At 43.2% G+C, this 21,489-nt stretch overlaps 1 protein-coding gene across 2 annotated transcripts; it reads left to right on the top strand.

The window, feature by feature from the left end:
* Nucleotides 1–1,676: 1,676 nt before the first annotated feature.
* Nucleotides 1,677–21,355, top strand: PPM1G (protein phosphatase, Mg2+/Mn2+ dependent 1G). Of its 2 annotated transcripts, none has more exons than XM_036873575.1 (10): nt 1,677–1,991; nt 16,038–16,107; nt 16,579–16,664; nt 17,004–17,136; nt 17,810–18,225; nt 18,813–18,947; nt 19,275–19,509; nt 19,895–20,024; nt 20,322–20,424; nt 20,741–21,355. In XM_036873575.1, the coding sequence occupies exons 1-10, from the start codon at nt 1,866–1,868 to the stop codon at nt 20,945–20,947; spliced, it is 1,641 nt and encodes a 546-aa protein (XP_036729470.1). In that variant the 5' UTR covers nt 1,677–1,865; the 3' UTR covers nt 20,948–21,355. The 2 variants fall into 2 exon arrangements, with proteins under 2 accessions (XP_036729470.1, XP_036729471.1); XM_036873576.1 differs by lacking the exon at nt 1,677–1,991 and adding an exon at nt 4,376–4,447.
* The last annotated feature ends 134 nt before the right edge of the window (nt 21,356–21,489 follow it).

The following is a 21,489-nucleotide window of genomic DNA, read 5'->3' on the forward strand; positions in this document are numbered from 1 at the left end:
CTTTAACACTGCCTTGGTAAGAGATCTTATCCAGGTTCCTGATGACCAACAGGCCTAATTAACACCTCCTACCTTCATAGCCTAACTTCAAGCCAATATTTGCAATGTTTGTATATCTAGTTGTCACCTTAAACCAAACGCACCATTTTCTCCCCAAACTAGCATTCACCCCCGCCCCCCGCCCCCATCACACCATTTTCTGTTACCGGCTCTGCCAATTTTTGTCATTCAGAGGCAAAACCTTGGTGATATTCATTCATTCAACAAGTATTTAAATACTATTCAGCACAGATAAGAATTGTGCTAGGGATGCTGGGGTATACAACAGTAAGTTTGACAGAGTTTCTGACTTCCTAAAGGCTTATAGTCTGTCAGGAAAGACACACAAGTGGGGACCCAAACCATTGTAGGGATATTAGAGAAGACTTCCTGAAGGTAGTAATGATGAGGGTGGGTGGGTGAGGAGGTATGTTCCATGGGTGAAAGCATAGGAAAAGAAAGCATGGAGGAACCCAAAGACATATTGCTGAAGCACTGGGTAGCGGAAATGGAGAGGAATGGGAGAGACATGGAAGAAGCCTTTCAAGCATGAAGGGTCTGGTAAACTATGTTAAGGAATCTGGACTATCTGAAGAGTAGGAGGAAGCCATGATCTTTGTATTTTAAAAGAATTAATCTTCTTATCCTTTGAGAATTTTCCCTTTCTCTTCCACCCCGAATCCAATCTGTTACTAAATCCTGTCCATTTCTTATTGTCTAATTTGTTCCTTTATCTCTATTCCCATTGCCACCCACCTTAGTCCCTGCCCTTCTCGTCCCATACTTAGATTAAGAGCCCTTTAACCAGTTAGTTTCCAGACTCTCCCTCCAATCTACACTGTACACGAAGACTAGACCAACAATCTCCAAGTGCTACACCAGGATAGCAGTGAAGTCCAAGTCACCCATTTTGGCGCTTGCGACCATCTCTATCCTATCTAATATTACCACTTAAAATCAATTTCCAACGAGGCCAGATAGCTTCCTCAAAAACCCTCACCAAAGCAGTTTACTTTCATTCTTCACCCCTGCAACCTTGTAACATTATTCCCTTCTCCCCCTGGTATAACGCACGCCTGGTGCATCCTGAGGACCTCAAGTAACAGCTCTTCCACTCTCTGATTTCTTCTCGACCAGCATAGACTGGGTCACAGATCGAGGTCTTCATTTTCTTTTATCAGAAAGACTCTCTCACATCCTACTCGCGTAGGCCTCACAAAGCCTGGCCAGGGTACTTCTTGCGCTCAGAACCCTAGTCAACTTTAATTGAACCGTACGGGGCGGGGTTTGAGGGAGTCTGAGGGCGCGGTGGAGAGTGAACTGACACGCTGGAGGATGAACCGGAAGTGCCAGGTCCCGCACAAAAGAGCTTCAGACAAAACGCGAGAGGCCGGGGTAGGGGAGCGGAGGCGGGGGACAGTGGGGGACGGTTGAGGACAGACACTGGCGAGGAACAACGTCCCACGCTGCCCCAAGGAGGCCGCGGCCGTTGGTGGGCGTGGCCGCGCCAATCTCGCGGGAGGGCGGTTGGGCGGGCCGTTGTCCCCGCGGGCGGGGCGAGTTGCTAAGGAAATGACTGCCCGCAGCGCCGCGCCGCGCCGCGCCGTCCGGGCGGGGTCTGAAGCGGCGCCGTTTCCGCTTCCGCTCCCTCTCTGCTCCGGTCCCGTTACCGCCTCCTGGGCCGCCTCGCGCCTTTCACCGGCACCTTGCGTTGGCCGCGCAGCCGGGCCCGCTCCTGCCGCGCGCGTACCCGGGGCTCCGGCTCCGGCGCCGGCACGGGTCGCGCTCCGTTCGCCTGCCCCTGAGGCCGCCGGTCAGCCGCCGCCATGGGTGCCTACCTCTCCCAGCCCAACACGGTGAAGTGCTCCGGGGACGGGGTCGGCACCGGCGCCTCGCGGCTGCCGCTGCCCTACGGCTTCTCCGCCATGCAAGGCTGGCGCGTCTCCATGGAGGTGAGGCGGGAGGGGCCCGTAGGCTGACGGCTGTAGGGCGGGAACCTGACGGAGAAAGGGAGCCGGGGGGGGATGGGGTCATCCCCGGGGAAGGGTCCGAATCGAGAGCCTGTGACCGCAGCGGCAAATTGGGGGGCGACAGCGAGAGCGGAGCCGGGGCCGAGAGGGAGCTGCCGGTGCTAGGAGACCGTGTGACGGTGGCCAGGTTGGCGGCGAGGGCTCGGCCATGTGGGGAGAGGCACCTTCCGCCCACTGACCGACCTCCCCGTGCCTTCGCGCCATCCTCTTGTGACAAACCAGCCCTCCAGGCTCGTAAACGGTGTGAGGTTTAATGTGGGAGTAAAGATGAAGAGAGGGACTATTTATCCATTGACTTTTGCTAGAGAGAGGCTGATAGATGTGAATGATTGTACTTAAAAATAAAAAATGTGATGTGTGAGGCGTCTTTGGACGAGGAGTTTGACAGGAAAGGAAGCCAGGCAAATAGTCCGCTTCAAAATCTTAATACCTATATGCCTGGCCCTGGGCACCACATGTTAATTTCAGAGGTTTGACTTGACCTCCAAGAGTTGTCACTCGTTTGTATTCTTTCACGGCCTCTCTTGGCCTTTGGAAGCCTTGAACTGTGTCAGTCACTATAATTTCTTTTAAAATTATGCCTGATGTTTTTTTCTCACTCGGAATTTCTCTAAAACTTAGTAATTGTCATTTTACCTGTGCTTGTTGTAGCTTATAGTTTCCTTGATTTTCAGTCATTTCATCAACTTTTTTTTTCTTAACCTACAGAGAACTGATTTTTCTTTTATAGAAAAATTTACTATCGATAAAAGGGAAAAATGGAAAAATTCTGGATAAAAAGGAGTAGTGTTGGGCAAATGGGTGTGAAACTACAAAGGAGAACAGAGAAAACTATGGTAGGAGGGAAAGGAAGAAAGACATGTGTAAGACGTGTTTTTGTGAAGAGTTTTGTGAGGTCTAGGCAGAGGAGCCAGGGAAATGCTCTATTATGTCTGGGATCGAAGGTTTATCCACTTACTAGGTGGGCTTCAGGTAACAGCCAAAAGTCTCCCTTGGGAATTTCTTCAAATCCCTCACTCCTCCCTGTGGTTAGCTCTGGAATGACAGTATAAACTTAAATGGTTTGTTCTCAGACTCAAATTTTATACCCACGGCAGACTTTATCATATGCTTAAAATCTCAGGAATGGAGAGGATCTTATATAGTTCATCTCACCACATTTTACAGCTCAAAAACCGACGCCCAGAGAGATTAGGATACTTGTGCCTTGGTGGAAAGAATCTGTAGGATGAAAATTGTTCAAGACCTATACTACACACTGTTCTCATCTGTGTCATCCTGAAATAAAGCATTTATATTTCTCTATGGTGCACAGTATTGAGTTTACTGGGTGCTTGGTAAGTGTAATTGTCTGGCTGGTAGAAATATCTGGATGTAGCTTCGCTGTCAATCTGGGGTTTGGGTTAGTTGGTAATTTGGAGGTTCCAGTTCTATGGCATTTTCTGTTAATATTGTAAGATTTGAGGTGACTATCTCATGTCACAGTAAGGCTTTTCCTTTGGGTTTCTCATTCCATATTTTCCACTTTCCTCTCTGCTGTGGTTGTTCCACTTCTTTGTTACTCTTTCTAGTTTTCTTTATGAATTGAGTTGCTTGGATAATCAATTTTCCAAGTCTTTTGCCCAGTGATTCTGTACTGTTTGCTTCTTCTCTGCAGGGCATTTCCCTTTATTTTTGGCTTCTCCTCTGGTAATTAGAACATAACTGTTTTCATCAGGGGCTGTTTGGTTTGTAGAGCTCTTGCTAGACTATTCCTTAGATCCTAATCTTCCTCCTGAGAGATAACCACTTAGGGTTTTAAAATCTTATTATGCGGTTTCTGAATTTCCCTTTGTTTGAATAGTTAAGTATACCCAATCAAATCTTCTTGAAGTCCTGTTTGGGATCCTGTTCTGCTGCATTGATACTTTTGCTTCTGGCTTTGTTTCCTTTCTCCCTGCAGTATAACATAGTTTCTTTGCTATGGCAAGAAAAGAACTGACTTCTAGCCTGTTGAGTGAATCTTACCTTTTCCGAAAGTGTACTCCTGTTACTCTTAACCTTTAGGGCTGAATTTCACCAGTTTATTAATTCTATTGACCTTATTTGCCTGGTCCTAATGATGTAGTTGAGGTAAGTTTATCACACCCATACACATTATAAAGGTTACTGAAATCCTGACTGATGTATAGTCAGCCTTAGAGAGTACTGTTTTATCCCTTCTCTTGAGGCAAGAATGGCAACTATCAATAGCTGGCATTTTATACTTTCTGCCTCTCTCCAGCCCCTTTTGCTGTGGAACCAGGGTGTTTTGAGGAGGGGTAATCAAAATACCACAGTTGATGTTCCCTTCCCTTCTTCCTTCTCCATGGTTTGGAGGGACCCTCAAGCTGGTTGAGGTATGTATTTTGGGGGTTAACAGGTAGGTTGTGGAAGGGTGCCTGAGAAATATATATGGAAAGGCTCTGAGTTTCTGATGTCTAATGAGAAGTCCAATCTGAAAACAGTTTTAGTTGATGTAGTCTCAAAGAGACTAGAGTACTTTTAGTTTTTGGTTATGAGGTTCTGTGGAAGTGACAAAATTGCTTCCTGTGGGGAATTAGGAGATATATATACATATATATATATATATATATATATATATATATATATATATATATATATATATATATGTATATGTGTGTGTATATATATATATATGTATATGTGTGTATATATATATATATCTTATATTTGTCCCTTTTAAAGGCAGCATCAATACCTAGAGTATAAATTTGAGTAGGCTAGCTGTTTATTGCCATATAGAAGCTGGCTTATTAGTGGTCACAGAGAGTCATCTAGAATTGAATGTAGATAATGTTGAGCAGAAAGTTCTTAAAGATACATGCATGATAGTTTCAATCATTATATTAATAGGGGAGATATAAAATGAGATACCACAAGCATGCTATGGGGTTCCACTTGAGAGAGGGCATCTGAGGCTGAAGACCATTTATTGTTTGTACCTCAGATTAGTGTCTCATCTGTAGCTTAAAGCACTTTTTACTTACTGAACCAGATAAGAATTCCTTTGTCTAGGATACAGTTAAGCAACTTTCATAAAAGGGCATTCTTTTTGATCAGCATGCAGTTCCTATTCTTTACAATTCAAAGATAGCATGAAATGATATCAAATGCATGTCCATTAATATGGAGAAATTTTCTTCTACTATACTATTCCTTTGTAAGTTTTCAAGCAACTGTAAGTTACAGTCAGAACTTATTTCTCAAGATTTCAAGAATATCTTACATTATTTCTGTTGCCCAATCCCCTAGCAGTTAATACTGCTTCTGAACCCCTGACCCTCTATTGGGTTACCATCTTGGAATTATACTTTGAGAGGTAAGGGCTTGAATTGGAATGTAGAAATTTGACAGATCTGATCAGTAGTTCTTGCCACTGTTAGCTGCCATTAAAATTGTGCTGTCTGGAAGCACAAATCTTTAGAACTGAAAGCATCACTGATGTTTAATGATACACTGTGAACTGAGTACCAATTCCAGTGGAGTTGTTTTCTGTTTCCCTCTAAGTCTAGTTCAGAGATGGAGTGTGTCAACTTTTAATCATGCATAGTACTTGAAAATGTATATACAGGTCCCTTTTTAAACAACTGTATTGAGATATAATTCAGGTACCATATCCATTTAAAGTGTACATTTCAATAGTTATTATACTCACAGAGTTGTGCCGCCATCACCACTATTAATTTTAGAACATTTTCATCACCCGAAAAAGAAATATTGTAGCCATTATTAGTCACTCCCTATCCCCCCTCCTCTAACCCCTGGCAACCACTAATTTACATTATGTCTTATGGATTTGTTTATTCTGAACATTTCATATAAATATGTCACCTTTTATGTCTGGTTGCTTTTTACTAAACAATATATATATATATATATATATATTTAATTTATTTATTTTTGGCTGCGTTGCGTCTTCGTTGCTGCGCGCCGGCTTTCGCTAGTTGCAGTGAGCTGGGGCTACTCTTCATTGCAGTGCGCGGGCTTCTCATTGCGGTGGCTTCTCTTGTTGCGGAGCACGGACTCTAGGCACGCGGGCTTCAGTAATTGTGGCGTGCAGGCTCAATAGTTGTGGCTCGTGGGCTCTAGAGCGCAGGCTCAGTAGTTGTGGCACATGGGCTTAGTTGCTCCGTGGCATGTGGGATCTTCCCAGACCAGGGCTCGAACCCGTGTCCCCTGCATTGACAGGAGGATTCTTAACCACTGCGCTGCCAGGGAAGCCCCTAAACAACATTTTTAAGGGTCATCCAGATTGTACCATGAATCAATCAGTACTTCATTCCTTTTTATGACTGAATAATCTTCCATTGTATGCACATTTTGTTTATTCATCCATCAGTTGATGGTGGTTTGGACTTCCACGTTTTGGCTATTATGAATAATGGTGCTATGAATATTCATGTTCAGATTTTTGTGTGGAAATAAGTTTTATTTCTCTTGAGTATATTCCTAGGAGTAGAATTGCTGGGTCATATAGTAACTCTGCGTTTAACATTTTAAGGAACTGCCTAACTATTTTCCAAAGTGGTTGCTCCATTTTACATTTCTACCAGCAGTATATGAGGGTGTCAGTTTCTCTACCTCCTCCGTACACCTGTTATCTTTTTTTTTTTCCTCCAGTTATAGCCATTCTGGTGGGTGTGAAATGGTATTTCATTGTAGTTTTGATTGTATATCCGTGATGGCTGATGATGTTTGAGCATTTTTCCTTGTGCTTATTGGCCGTTTCTGTATCCTTGGAGAAATGGCTGTTCAGATCCTTTGTCCATTTTTTTTTTTTTTGGCTATGCCGAGTAGCATGTGGGCTTGCAGGATCTTAGTTCCCCAACCAGGGATCGAACCCGTGCTCCCCTGCGGTAGAAGTGCAGAGTCTTAACCACTGGACTGCCAGGGAAGCCCCTGTTGGTGTCCTTTGAAGCACAAAAGTTTTTAATTTTGATGAAGTCCAGTTTATCTGTTAAGAGTTTTATAGTTTTGGCTCTTACATTTAGGTCTGTGATCCATTTTGAGTTAATTTTTGTGTATGGTGTAAAGAAGGGTTCCAAGTTCAAACTTTTACATCTGGATATGTGTTCGTCCCAGTGTCGTTTGTTTTTGTTTTTTGTTTTTTTAGGTATTTATTTATTTATTTGGCTGCATCGGGTCTTAGTTGCAGCGTGTGGGCTTCTCTTTAGTTGTGGCGCATGGGCTCTAGAGCGCGCGGGCTTTGCAGCTCAGGGCTTAGTTGCCCCGCGGCATGTGGGATCTTAGTTCCCTGACCAGGGATCGAACCTGCATCCCCTTCATTGGAAGGCAGATTCGTAACCACTGGACCCCCAGGGAAGTCCCCATCATTTGTTAAGAAGCGTATTCTTTTCCCTTTCTGAATTATCTTGGCATCATTGTTTAAGATCAATTGACCATAAATATGAGGGTTTATTTCTGGACTCTTAATTCCATTCCATTGATCTATGTACCACACTGTCTTGGTTACTATAGCTTTGTGGTTTTGAAGTTGGGAAGTACAAGTCTTCCAGCTTTGTTCTTTTTCTTGTTTCTTCTTTTCTGGGTCCCTCGTATTTCCATATGAACTTTAGGATCAGCTTGTCAGTTTCAGTACAAAAGGCATCTGGGATTTTGATAGGAATTGCTCTGAATTTGTAGATCTATTGATGAGTATTACTGTCTTAATGATATTAAGTCTATAGTTTTCTTGCGATGTCTGTCTGGTTTTGGTATCAGGATAATACTGGCCTCATAGAATGAGTTGGGAAGTGTCACCCCGTCTTCTGTACTTTGGAAGAGTTTGTGAAGAATTGCTATTAATTAGTCTTTAAATATTTGGTAGAACTCACCAGTGATGCCATCTGACACTGGGCTTTTCTTTGTAGGAAGTTTGTTTGTTTGGTAAGATACACATAACATAAAATTTACCATCTTAACCATTTAAAACGTGCAGTTCAGTAGCGTTAAGTAAATTCACATTGTTGTGCAACCAGTCTCCAGAATTCTTTTCATCTTGCAAAACTGAAACTCTATACCCATTGAACCACTCCCCATTCCCCCTTCCCCCAGCCCCTGACAACCACTGTTCTACTTTCTGTCTCTATGAATTTGACTACTCTGGGTACCTCATATAAAGACAGATTTGTCTTGATGACTGGCTTATTTCACATAGCATAATGTCCTCAACGTTCATCCATGTTATAGCATGTGTCAGAATTTCCTTTCTTTTTAAGGCTTAATGATGTTCCTTTGTATGTATATACCACATTTTGTTTATCCATTCATCTGTTGATGAACACATGGGTTTTTTTACTTTTTGGCTCTTGTGAACAAAGCTGCTATGAACATGGGTGTGTAAATATCTCTTTGAGACCCTAATGGGAAGCTTAAGATCAAGGTGTCTGGAGAGGGCCCACTTCTTGGTTCATAGTGGCTGTGTTTTAGCTGTGTCCTCACAAGGCAGAGGACCTCTCTGGGGTCTTTTATAAGGGCACTAATTTCATTCATGAGGGCTCCTCCCTCATGACTTAATTGCCTCCCAAAGGCCCTACCTCCAAATACCATCACTTTGGCCCTGAAGTTTCAACATAGGAATGTTAGGAAGACACAAAACATTCAGTCCATAGCACAGTGGTAATACATGCATATAATTTTAAAAGTCAGACAGTAATACATGACTTTTTTTTTTAATAAATTTTTATTTATTTATTTATTTATTTAATTAATTTATTTTTGCTGTGTTGGGTCTTAGTTTCTGTGCGAGGGCTTTCTCTAGTTGCGGCAAGCGGGAGCCACTCTTCATCGCGGTGCACGGGCCTCTCACTGTCGCGGCCTCTCTTGTTGCGGAGCACAGGCTCCAGACGCGCAGGCTCAGTAGTCGTGGCTCACGGGCCCTGTTGCTCCGTGGCATGTGGGATCTTCCCAGACCAGGGCTCGAACCCGTATCCCCTGCACTGGCAGGCAGATTCTCAACCACTGCGCCACCAGGGAAGCCCAATACATGACTTTTTAAAACCAAAAATGTAGTTCCCTTTCCAACCACCTTCAAAAGTTTTATCTTGAATTGCAAAGATTTAGATAAATTTAAGTATCATAAATCTAAATGATTGATCAAGTGACACAGGAGCCTTTGTGGATGTATTTGTAACCTTAGGAAATTGACATCAGGAAAGATAACCAGGTCTTTATTAATAGCAGATACACTGGTGTCTAGAAGGTCAGAAGGGGCTGTGTGATATATAATTTAGTAAGGCAAGACCTAAGAGCCCTTATTCAGGTGATCTGTGTATTCTGCATCATTTCTTTCGTACCATCTCAGTGGTTATTGTGTTATGATACAACGTTAGGTTTTGGGTAGTAAATGAAGGAGGAGGTATCCCTAAGATATTTGTTCTGAGGCAGCTGGGAACTCACCATCATAAGCAAACATCCTGCTGTGTTACAAAACATACTGTTAGGCCCCAGCGCTGTAAAGAAATTTAAGACAATCTGTTTTCATGCTGTTTTGGACCTAGGACTCCCTTTTCCCCTATGGAATGTTGGATAACAATACAAGATAGCATATGCTGAATGCCAAATTATTGGTAGAAGCAATAAATGTTAAGAGTTCGGGTGGGGAATGATCACAGAGTATTGGTGTGATGAAGAAATATCTCTTGGAGGTGGTGAGACTAACTGGACCTTTAGGAAAGAGTATAAATGGTAACAAATGGGGAGGAGGAAAGTGGGAGAAGAAAAAGTATTAGAAGAAAGGATAGGAGGAAAGACTGAAGCAGGCATACTTACTACTTTGCTGGGGTAGGGTGTTCAGTATCAAGAGTGTCAAGAGTAGTTTCTTTTGGGGAATGGTATGAGTTAAAGAGACTAGGTTATGGAGATGGATAGGAATGATTACTGAGTGCCTTAAATTGCCAGTAACTTGTATGGAATTAATCTAATGCAGTAGAGTCCATTGAAGGGCCTAGCAATAAAATGTTATATAAGGGAGATTAATCTGGCAGCTGGATGTATGTAGGCTGGATTACAGGGGGCAGAGAGTAGAGATTGGAGAGGAGTTAAAATACCATTAAGAATAAAGTAATCCAGGATCACAGTTATGAGGGAAAAGTCAGCAGGACTCAGTAGTGGTTGGTGGAAGACAGCCAGGAAGTCAAGGAGGACTGATATTAGGTGTTGCCTAGGACAGTTAAGATTCCATTGACAGAAATAAGACATGTAGGGGAAGCTTTGATTTTTTTGGAGACTGCTAAGTTCCTGTTTACATATGTTAAGTTTGAGGTGGAGAAGGGATATCCTGTAGAAACAGGCAATTGGAGGTATAGAACTACAGTTCTTCACAAAACCCAAGAGAACTTTTGAGAAAGCTGACGTGGTTTGTACTATTTAATTACATACAGCGGTTGGGGAGAATGAAGCCTGCAAAATGGCTATTGGGATTGCTGTTATAGTGATTGCCTGCTTCGTGAAGTATGATCTTGAAGGAGAAGGGTTTGAGTTTAAGAGGAAACGTTAATCTAGAAAGAGAGGAGAGGGACTTCCCTGGTGGCAGTGGTTAAGAATCCACCTGCCAATGCAGGGGACACGGGTTCAAACCCTGAGCCGAGAAGATCCCACATGCCGCGGAGCAGCTAATCCCGTGTGCCACAACTACTGATCCTGCACTCTAGAGCTCGTAAGCCACAACTACTGAGCCCACGTGCCACAGCTACTGAAGCCTGCACACATAGAGCCAGTGCTCCGCAGCAAGAGAAGCCACCGCAGTGAGAAGCCCACTTGACACAACTGGAGAAAGCCTGCACGCAGCAACGAAGACCTAACGTAGCCAAAAATAAATAAATAAATTTATTAAAAAAGAGAGAGGAGAAATATTGCTTCTGAGGCAGAAGTGAAGGAGATGTTAGATACAGCTATGGAGAAATTTTGAGTTAGAATAGGGAAGATGAGGTAGATCTTGAAATAAGACCTTGATCTAAGTAAAGTAAGAGGTTAGCTCATCTGCTATGAGTGAAAGGAAAATAACATTGAGAGCTTGAATAATGTGGGAAAGGTTTGTGACTGACTGTGGTTAATATATTTAAGAGTCAATGCAGAATAGAGAAAAAAGTGCTAAATGGAAGTAGTCACCACAATCAACATGATTTCATGACATTTTATGACTAGCGATACTTAGTGGCTCGGATTCAAGTGTGAAGAAAGCATTTGGTCGGGTTATACAAGGTTGGATGAGTTTTTCTAGATTGCTAAGAGACAGAGTTGAAATATGCAATACTTAGCTCTGACTCAGAGAAGGACAGAGAGAGAGACAAAGGTAAAGGTATGGAAGCTATGATTGAGGATATAAGGGGGAAATTGAAGTGCTTAGAGAAGGTAGAGCAGTTCCAAGTGATATAGATCCAAAACCTCACCAAGAAGTGGAGGAGAAGGTAATGTGGAGTGGTTCTAGGAACTGAGACCTCGAGGTATAAGATGAATCTTTATTGTGGGCATTCCTCTTTGAGACAAAGGATAGAGAAGACAAATGTGAACCAGGTACTAAATTTCAGAGCAGAATATGTATACTTATATATTACGTTCCAGTTTACAAAGAATTTTTACATGTTTTACATCAGCATCATGATAGTCCTGTGATGATACGAGTAATGTAGATATTCTTATTCCATACTATAGAGGGTAAAATTGAGGCACATCAATAGATAGCTGACCAGAGATCACACAGTATATGGTAGCTTGGCAGCTTAAGGACAATCATAGGTTTCTTTTGTTGTGGTCATTATTCAGAATGGAACGATATGGCTAATTGTATAAAAATAAAAATCTTGAAAAGTAGGATATAATTATTACTCAGATTTCACCCTCCACTAAGTTTGATGTGTGATCTTAGACTTCTAACATATACATAGATACTTTATTTTTTGCTTTTTATCACAATATATTGTGAACTCATTTCTAAATGAATACATATTCATCATTTCTAAGAGCTGCATATATTCCATTGGAGGGATGTACTGTTTGTGATCTAATCTATTCATGGAAATTTAGATGGTTATAATTATTTTTTATTATAAGTAATGCTGTAATGAACATTCTTCATATCTTTGTTTCCTTGTGTCAGTACTCCCATAAAATAAACTTTTAGAAGTCAAATTACTAGATCAAAAGACATGCACATTGTGGTACATATTACCAAATTGCCCTCCAGGAAAACTAGTAATTTATATTCCTGTTTGATCAGAGTACATGAGAATGTGTTTTTATCTTCACTCTTATTATTACTGGATACTATTAATCTTTTTCATCATTCTCATTTGCACAAAAGGATAATTCCTTGGTTTTTTAATGTTTATTTCTTTGATTACTATTGAGGTTAAATATTTTTTCCTGTGTTCACTGTTGCTAGATCTGCTTCAAAGTCACATGATCTTGTGAGGAACAGATGAGAAGTCAAAAAGATTTTTTTAAATAGAGGTGTGGGTTCAAAAGAGATAGTACACCAACCTAAATGTCCATCAACAGATGAATGGATAAAGAAGATGTGACACATATATACAATGGAATATTACTCAGCCATAAAAAGAAACGAAACTGAGTTATTTGTAGTGAGGTGGATGAACCTAGAGTCTGTCATACAGAGTGAAGTAAGTCAGAAAGAGAAAAACAAATACCGTATGCTAACGCATATATATGGAATCTAAAAGAAAACAGAAAAATGGTACTGATGAACCTAGTTACAGGGCAGGAATAAAGAGGTAGACATAGAGAATGGACTTGGGAACATGGGGTGGGAGGGGGAAGCTGGGGCGAAATGAGAGTAGCATCGACATATGTACACTACCGAATGTAAAATAGTTGGCTGGTGGGAAGCAGCAGCACAGCACAGGGAGATCGGCTCGATGCTTTGCGATGACCTGGAGGGGTGGGATAGGGAGGATGGGAGGGAAGCTCAAGAGGGAGGGGATATGGGGACACGTGTATCCATATGGCTGATTCACTTTGTTGTGCAACAGAAACTAACACAGTATTGTGAAGTAATTATACTCCAATAAAGATCTATTTAAAAAAAAAGAGATGATACAGCTGTGATTTAGAGTGCGTTACAGGACAGAGAAAGACCAGTTGATTCTCTTGTTCCACTGGGAAGCAGTGGACAGGAAGAGTGCTCCTCTCTCATCTACCAAAAAAGTGAAATTAGTTGGACCAGCCTCTCAAATTTTAGCATATATTGAGTCTTTTTAAAAAGACATTTCATTTACTTTTGAAAAAGTAAACATTCCCATGCTTAAGACTTGCTCCCATCAGTCTGTCTGCGCCCTCATGCCCTCCCACAGTTTACTTTTATTAGTTTTCTGTGTGTCCTTGTAGTATTAAAGTATGAGAAGAAAATGTCTATTCCTATGCTCCCGCCTATACAGAAAGCAGCTTACTAAATATATCATTATGCACTTTGTTTTATTTAACAAAATATCTTGGAGATCTTCCATGGATTTTTTGTGTGTGTGTGTTTTGTTTTTTGGTTTTTTTTAAGGAAAGCAATATTTGTGGATCTCCAGTATTCACTAAAATGTTTTTAATGTAATGTTACTTATATGTGTACAAACATAGAACTGGACATAAATTACATGCCAACAAACCAAACTACAAAATCAACAGAATTAAAATCAACATTAATGTGACACAACTGTTTTGCTGAAACTAATCAGACACTCACAGCATGACCAAGGTAGTGACGGCTGAGGTACAGTTTCTTATGGGTTTAGCATACCTGTGCTATACTGTGTCCCATGCCGATTCTCTCACTGCTTTTGTCATCTAACCCATCCCTTCTCACTTTTTCTTTATTTCATAGCACTACCATCTTTCTATGTGAATTATGCCATCATTCTATATGATTTACCTATTTACTGTGTTTGTTGTCTATATTCCTCACTAGAATATAAGTGTTTTATGAAGTGTGGGTCTTTATTTTGTTCACTGATACATCCTGAGCACCCAGAACACATACTAGCACATAATGGATACTCAGATATTTGATGAATGAATGAATGAACAAATGAATTCTTAGGCACATTAAAGTCTGAGAACCACTGTAGAGGATGCTGTGGTAAAAGACAATCATAAAAGGCAAGAAAGTGCTAAGATGTTGGTGATAGGAGAGGAAGGCCCAGTAAGATAAACCCTGGTCTAGAGGGATGGGAGGTCAGTGTGGCTGGTGAGAGAGCGGTTGGAAGAGGGAGAGAGGCAGAAGATGACCTTTGGTGTGTGGTGTTCTTCTAGATCTTGGGGATGAGGCTAAGAGGTAGTCGTGTCAATGGCCATAGATAGGCCATCAAAGGCCTTCTGTGGACGCCCATTAGATTCTGGGGCACTTTCTCCTGGAGACAATCAGAGGGAAATACAAGAAAGAGTAGCTCCTTTTCAGTGCTCTTCTTCCCTACTTTAAAACCCTAAGTTTTTGTTTTTTTGGTTTTTTGTTTTATTTATTTTTGGCTGAGTTGGGTCTTCTTTGCTGCGCGTGGGCTCTCTATAGTTGCGGTGCGCGGGCTTCTCGTTGCGGTGGCTTCTCTTGTTGCGGAGCACGGTCTCTAGGTGTGTGGGCTTCAGTAGTTGCGGCACACAGGCTCAGTAGTTGTGGTGCACGGGCTTAGTTGCTCCGCGGCATGTGGGATCTTCTCGGCCCAGGGATCAAACCCGTGTCCCCTGCCTTGGCAGGCGGATTCTCAGCCACTGCGCCACCAGGGAAGCCCCCTAAGTTTTATATTCTAGACTTGTATAATGAAGGAATAGTCTTATTTTAGTGACAACAGAACTACTACACTCAGGTCTCCTGACTATTAATATAATTAGAAATTTTTAAATACTAATAACTGAAAGACAAAGGAGAACTATTAACTTTACTAATTAATCAAAGTAAATAGCTAATTATATCCTTTTTGGCTGTAGAGAATACCTGAAAGGAAGGTTGGGTTGTTTTCCAAGATGGGGCAGGGTAAGCGGCGGTACCCTTTTATCTAGGTCTGACAGTCTTGCCTGAACTTTGGCTTAGCCAGTAATATTAGTTTGGGGTAGCAGTTTTATTAATAGAAGAATTTGATCAAGCCCAGCCTCCCAAATAAAATGTTCGTGTAGCAGGACCATTGCAAATTTCTCTTCAGGTGTGCTGTGCCTTCAGAGTTAAATGGTATCTCAGTTCCAGCTGGGGATAGGAGATGGGATGGCTGATTTAATGGGGCATTGTAAATTCCACTGTGTGTAGTTTAATAACTATTTGTTGGAAAGATATTCTTTTGTAAATATATCCTCCACCTAGCCTTGGGGGTAACTTCTTAAATGAGTTAAACTTTAAGAGAAAAGGGGAGTAATTTGTTTAGATGGTGGTTTTTGGGGGGTGGGGAGTGTTAAGTGTATGTAGCTTTACCAATTTCTAGTGCTTTCACTCCGGCTGTCTTAGGATTCTCCTAGAAACTTTTTAGGTCGGTAATGCCCTCAGGTCGCTTTTTGCTATCTTCCCTAACATTTTCTTCCTTTAAGTTCACTGATTCATAGAATGGGTCTGGAAGTGACTTTAAAGATCCTTTATTCTGGTGCTTCCCATAGTTGCCACAAATCCAAAAGGGTCAGATCTAGAGTTCCAACAGCCAAACATTCTGCCATCTGGACTGAGATCTCCTAGGCTGAGGCTGCTAGACTGCAGAGGTAGTGACCTGATTCATCTCTTTCCCTTCTTCCCTCCCTCCTTCCTTTCCTTTCTCCCCCTCCCTTCCTTTCTCCCTCCTGTGTACTGTTCTTATTTATCATCCCATCCTCCTTTCTTATTTCTAGGCCATATAGGTCAGCCAGGGAAAGGTTAGTGCGATTAAGGTGTGAAGGCAATCCTTAATGACCTGAGGTGCACAAGGAAGAATACCCTTTGACCTTAAGAAATGATGATTATGCTCTTTTTCCTAGGATGCTCACAACTGTATTCCTGAGCTGGACAGTGAGACAGCTATGTTTTCTGTCTACGATGGACATGGAGGTAACTTTAGCAGATCATATGGTAACATTCTAGGACCCCACTTCCAGGTCCTTTGTTCTTTTACTTTCCAGGGTTCTGGTCCTCAGATATAATTTCCTGCCTAGTTCTGTTTTTCTCTATTCTGCCATTCTTCCTTCCCAGGAGGATAGTGCATTGGTTCTTAATCTCACCAGGCCTTGTTTTAATCCAAGAAGCCTCTTCCTACATTAGCATTTATCCCTTTTTCACTGAAAACTAAGTATACAGGCGAGAAAAGACATGGGATATATTAATATAGCCCTGAGAGAGGTGATGGTGAAATCCATTTTCTTGGTCAGAACTTCCCAAAACATTGTCTTTTAAATAGGTTTCAGTTGTGCTAAGATATTCATCTTCTCAATCCTTGGGGTTCACTCTAGAATGGTGTGCTGATATTATATCACTTTCTGTGTGTGCGAAGCTATGCTCTGGGTGACTTTACCTTTGTTCTAGGGGAGGAAGTTGCCTTGTACTGTGCCAAATATCTTCCTGATATCATCAAAGATCAGAAGGCCTACAAAGAAGGCAAGCTACAGAAGGTCTGTCTTCCCACACTGTTCATTCTCCATTTCTGCAGACTTTCCCTTTTTTTCCAGTCCTTGGCTTTTCCTTTTTCATTGCCACCCAGCTTCTTCTTACTGTATTTCTTAAAGAATTCCGTACCTAAAATGAGCTTATTCCCACTTGATCCTTTTTAGAGCTACCTTATTGATTCCTAAGTCTCTAAACTGTTTTTTTGTCTGTGACTGTCTCACAGCTTGGTGGATCACAGTCTAATTTGCATCTCATCCTCGTGCCCAGGCTTGTGTATAGGCAGTTCATTTTGTACCCACGTACTTCTTCCTACACTTGCCTCATACTAGTTTGATTATATTCAGGCTTTGGAAGATGCCTTCCTGGCTATCGATGCCAAACTGACCACTGAGGAAGTCATTAAGGAGCTGGCGCAGATTGCAGGGCGACCCACTGAGGATGAGGATGAAAAAGAAAAAGTAGCTGATGAAGATGATGGTGAGTGTGGCATCTTTTGTTTGAGAGGAAATTGGCATATTAAAGAACTGTTCTTTAATACATATTAGTTGTGTGTCAATTCTGAAAGATGGCTTCCTAGGGACCTGGGAAATCCTCATGTTAAAGAATCTCCTGTACTCCAGGTGGTTATGAAAAGGAGAGAGAGGATTAACCTTTGTTGAGTTCACAGTGTTGTAAGCATTTTTATATACATCATCTTTTGTCATTGCATTTGGGTCTTTCTGGTTCATTTTAATGTTTATGTGATTTTTTTTAAGACTGGAGCTGCCTTTAGCCATAGCAGCCAGTCATTAAGCCTGAGCCCTAGGCCTGGACTAGGAGCATTGTGGATTTCCTGGGTCCTCAGCCAGGTTAGGGTTTCCAACTTACCAATAAAAAATGAGAGGTGATAGGGAACACATATAGTAACTAGTATTCCTTTGACTAAGAAGGGAGTGCAAGACAAAGACCAAAGGAAGTCTCTGGAGGCTGATGTTACTTGAGGAAAAGGGAGCAAAGGGCTGTTCTTCTGAGATTTGATAAGTGACAGGAGCCTTAGGAGTGGGAGGTGGTGGGGAAGTTGGAACTCAGGTTGCAAGGGCTGTGGAGGTAGTAAGGGACTGATGCCATGAGGAGTCTGGCATGGGGTGCTGATTTAGCCTCTCCCCTGCAGTGGACAATGAGGAGGCTGCACTGCTGCATGAAGAGGCTACCATGACTATTGAAGAGCTGCTGACACGCTACGGGCAAAACTGTCACAAGGGTGCTCCCCACAGCAAATCTGGAGCTGGGACAGGCGAGGAACCAGGGTCCCAGGGCCTCAATGGGGAGGCAGGACCTGGGGACCCATCTAGGGAAACTTCTTCAGAGGAAAATGGCCCCACAGCCAAGGCTCACACGGGCCTTTCCTCCAACTCGGAATGTGGGACTGAGGCAGGCCAAGGTGGGGAGCCTGGCACTCCCACTGGTGAGGCTGGGCCTTCCTGCTCTTCAGCCTCCGACAAGCTGCCTCGAGTTGCTAAGTCCAAGTTCTTTGAGGACAGTGAGGATGAGTCAGATGAGGCGGAGGAGGAGGAGGAAGACAGCGAGGTAAGGGCCCAGTGGGGGCAGATAGATGTTGAAGTTGTAGAGAGGGCCTGGTGGGTCGCCGTGCATAGCTTTCTACTCTTTTCTGTCTCCTATTTTGACATCATCCCCCACCTACAGTCTAAGCTTTTTTTTAATTCATTATCTCCACCAACACGGGTACCATTAGCCCTCTTAACCTCTTCCTTTGTTGACATTATAACAAACAGATCTAGTTCTGGCCTTTCAGAGTCTGTCTCCTAGAGAGAGAACAAGAAGTTGGTGGTTATTACTTTGGATATGTGGGTGTTTCTTTTTCTGGGCAACTTATTTTCTGGTCATGTTGCCTGGAAGGTGCTTTTGGCTAGCAGCTCTGGCCTTCCCCGAGGTTTCCTGCTAGTGACCGCTGAACCTAGTTCAGGATATTAGTTATATCCATCCTAGTCCTCTCCCCCGTCCTCCACATTTTTCCATCATGATCATATATTTGCATCTTTCAGTGTTTTAAGGATCTATGTTCAGTCAGGGCCTCTTGGTTCTGAGCGTGAGTTGGGGGGAGGGGGCAAGGAGGTCATCTCAGTCCCAGTAGCCTGGGATTGTCCCTCTGGCAGGAATGCAGTGAGGAAGAAGATGGCTACAGCAGTGAAGAGGCAGAGAATGAGGAAGACGAGGATGACACTGAGGAGGCTGAAGAGGATGAGGAAGAAGAGGAGATGATGGTGCCTGGGATGGAAGGCAAAGAGGAGGTGTGTGGGGAAAGGAGGGCAATGAGTCTGGAAAGCCAAGAGGCCAAGTGTGAATTCTCTGATTTTGATTTTGGGAGAAGGGTCCCCTTCCTATCTTAGCACTGAAGTCATGGTCATGGAGGGATTTACTCTGCAAGGGGAATTAGGCCTTTCGGGTAGAATTATCTCAGAAAAGGGTGAGAGCATGCTATATCTGGAAAGATTAAATCTATGCTCCTCTTGTCTGTTAAAGTGCTCTTGGTGGTCCTAGTGAGATGAGAAGACATAGGGGAATGATTAGAGCTGGTGTCCAGAAGCTCCCATGATGGTCCCTTTCTTCCTTTTAAGCCTGGCTCTGACAGTGGTACAACAGCGGTGGTGGCTCTGATACGAGGGAAGCAGCTGATTGTAGCCAATGCAGGAGACTCCCGCTGTGTGGTGTCTGAGGCTGGCAAAGCTTTAGACATGTCCTATGACCACAAACCGGAGGATGAAGTGGAGCTAGCACGCATCAAGAATGCTGGTGGCAAGGTCACCATGGATGGGCGAGTCAATGGTGGCCTCAACCTCTCCAGAGCCATTGGTAAGGGCCAAGAAACTATGGGAAAAACTTCTGGGGTCTTGTTCACTGTTCCAGACTACCTATAGCAAACTTTAATCTTCATGGCCTTTTTATCTTTCCAAGTATTTTTGTATCTACTACCTATGTCCCTTAATCATCTCTATGAAATAGGTAAAATAGGTATCATTTCTAGATGATGAAAAAACAGGTTAGTGACTGACCTAAGGTTCAGCAACCCAAAGATAGGGTTGAAACCAGAAAAACTAGACCTCACTTCTCCATTCCACTAGATTATGGAACTTTGTAAAGAAGGGAAATAAATGGCAGGGTTTGACTGGCCTCAAACACAAATCTGTGCAAAGTGCTCAAACTACTTACTCATCAACCATCCATTCCTTTACTTCAGGAGACCACTTCTACAAGAGAAACAAGAACTTGCCACCTGAGGAACAGATGATTTCGGCCCTTCCTGACATCAAGGTGCTGACTCTCACTGACGATCACGAATTCATGGTCATTGCCTGTGATGGCATCTGGTAAGCACTGGTGGAACACCCTAAAATTCCCTTTTTTCCCCTGCAGCATTACTTCTCTTCTAGGGCTCTGAGCTGCTTTATCTTCCTTCTAAGGGCTGTAGTCAGCCCCTTTTCTCAGGCTGCTCTAGAATTAGAGCCTAGATAGGCAGCAGCTTGGTGTCAAGACCCCCAAACCTAAGGCAAAGCTGAGAAAAGTCTCTGTGGGTGTTTACGTTGGCCTGAGCCATCTGTGACCTCTATCCTCTACTCTGCCTTGCTGGGACTAAGGAAGATTCTTACTGTTGTTTTTGACCCCAGGAATGTGATGAGCAGCCAGGAAGTTATAGACTTTATTCAATCGAAGATCAGCCAGCGTGATGAAAATGGGGAACTTCGGTTATTGTCATCCATCGTGGAAGAGGTAAGTCCCAGGTAGAGGAGAGAGGGTGTCTGGTCTGTGTATCCAAGGTTTTCTCTTTTGGCCTGAGTTAAGACCAGAGCCTGGGAGTATCACTAATTACTGACAGATACTAAACTCTGACTAGAAAGTTTCCCTTTCCCTCATTTCCCTGACTTATCCTTATGCCTCATGCACTAGCAAGTGGCCTGTTTTGTGACACCTGTTGCCCGTTCCCCTCCTTCTGCCACCCTGTCTCAGCAAGGCCAGCCCTTTGAGACTTTAGGTTCCCAGGAAGGTTTTCAAACCCTGAAGCTGAGCTACCCCATCCCTTTTGTAGCTGCTGGATCAGTGCCTGGCACCAGACACTTCTGGGGACGGTACAGGATGTGACAACATGACCTGCATCATCATTTGCTTCAAGCCCCGAAACACAGCAGCGCTTCAGCCAGAGAGTGGCAAGCGGAAACAGGAGGAGGTGCTCTCTACTGAGGAGGCTGAAGAAAATGGCAACAGTGACAACAAGAAGAAGGCCAAGCGGGACTAGCGGTTGTCCAGACCCCTGCCCACCTAGACTGTTTTCTGAGCCCTCCAGACTGAGACTGAGTTTTGTCTTTTTCCTTTAGCCTTAGCAGTGGTTATGAGGTGTGCAGGGGGAGCTGGGTGGCTTTGCTCAGCCCATTCCAAAGAGGGCTCTCCCTCCACACAGCAGCCTGGGAGCCTCTGCTGTCCTCCCCAGCCGCCTCCTTGCTCCTTGGGGCTCATCACCGGTTCTGTGCCTGTGCTCTGTTGTGTTGGAGGGAAGGACTGGTGGTTCTGGTTTTTACTCTGTGAACTTTATTTAAGGACATTCTTTTTTATTGGCGGCTCCATGGCCCCCAGCCGCTTGTACCCACTCTCTGTTGTACACTTTCAGTCAACACTTTTTCAGACTAAAGGCCAAAACCTAATCGTGCCCATGGTGTCCTTTTTTCTCTGCTGCCATCCTGTCCAGACCACCCACCCAGGATGCCCTGGCTCCACAGTTGGCCCCCACCAGTAGCATCGACCTAGCCCTTCCCTGTGTGGGTGGTGTGTGAGGTGGTGTGT

This window comes from Balaenoptera musculus, chromosome 13 (genome assembly GCF_009873245.2).
Source record: "Balaenoptera musculus isolate JJ_BM4_2016_0621 chromosome 13, mBalMus1.pri.v3, whole genome shotgun sequence".
Classification (NCBI taxonomy): Eukaryota; Metazoa; Chordata; class Mammalia; order Artiodactyla; family Balaenopteridae; genus Balaenoptera; species Balaenoptera musculus.

Bases quoted from the DNA above. Each gene is read 5' to 3' on its own strand.
- PPM1G (XM_036873575.1), top strand. From the start codon at position 1,866: ATGGGTGCCTACCTCTCCCAGCCCAACACGGTGAAGTGCTCCGGGGAC. The intron at 17,137-17,809 runs GTGAGTGTGGCA...TCTCCCCTGCAG, and splicing joins AGTAGCTGATGAAGATGATG to TGGACAATGAGGAGGCTGCA. The intron at 19,510-19,894 runs GTAAGGGCCAAG...CCTTTACTTCAG, and splicing joins CAACCTCTCCAGAGCCATTG to GAGACCACTTCTACAAGAGA.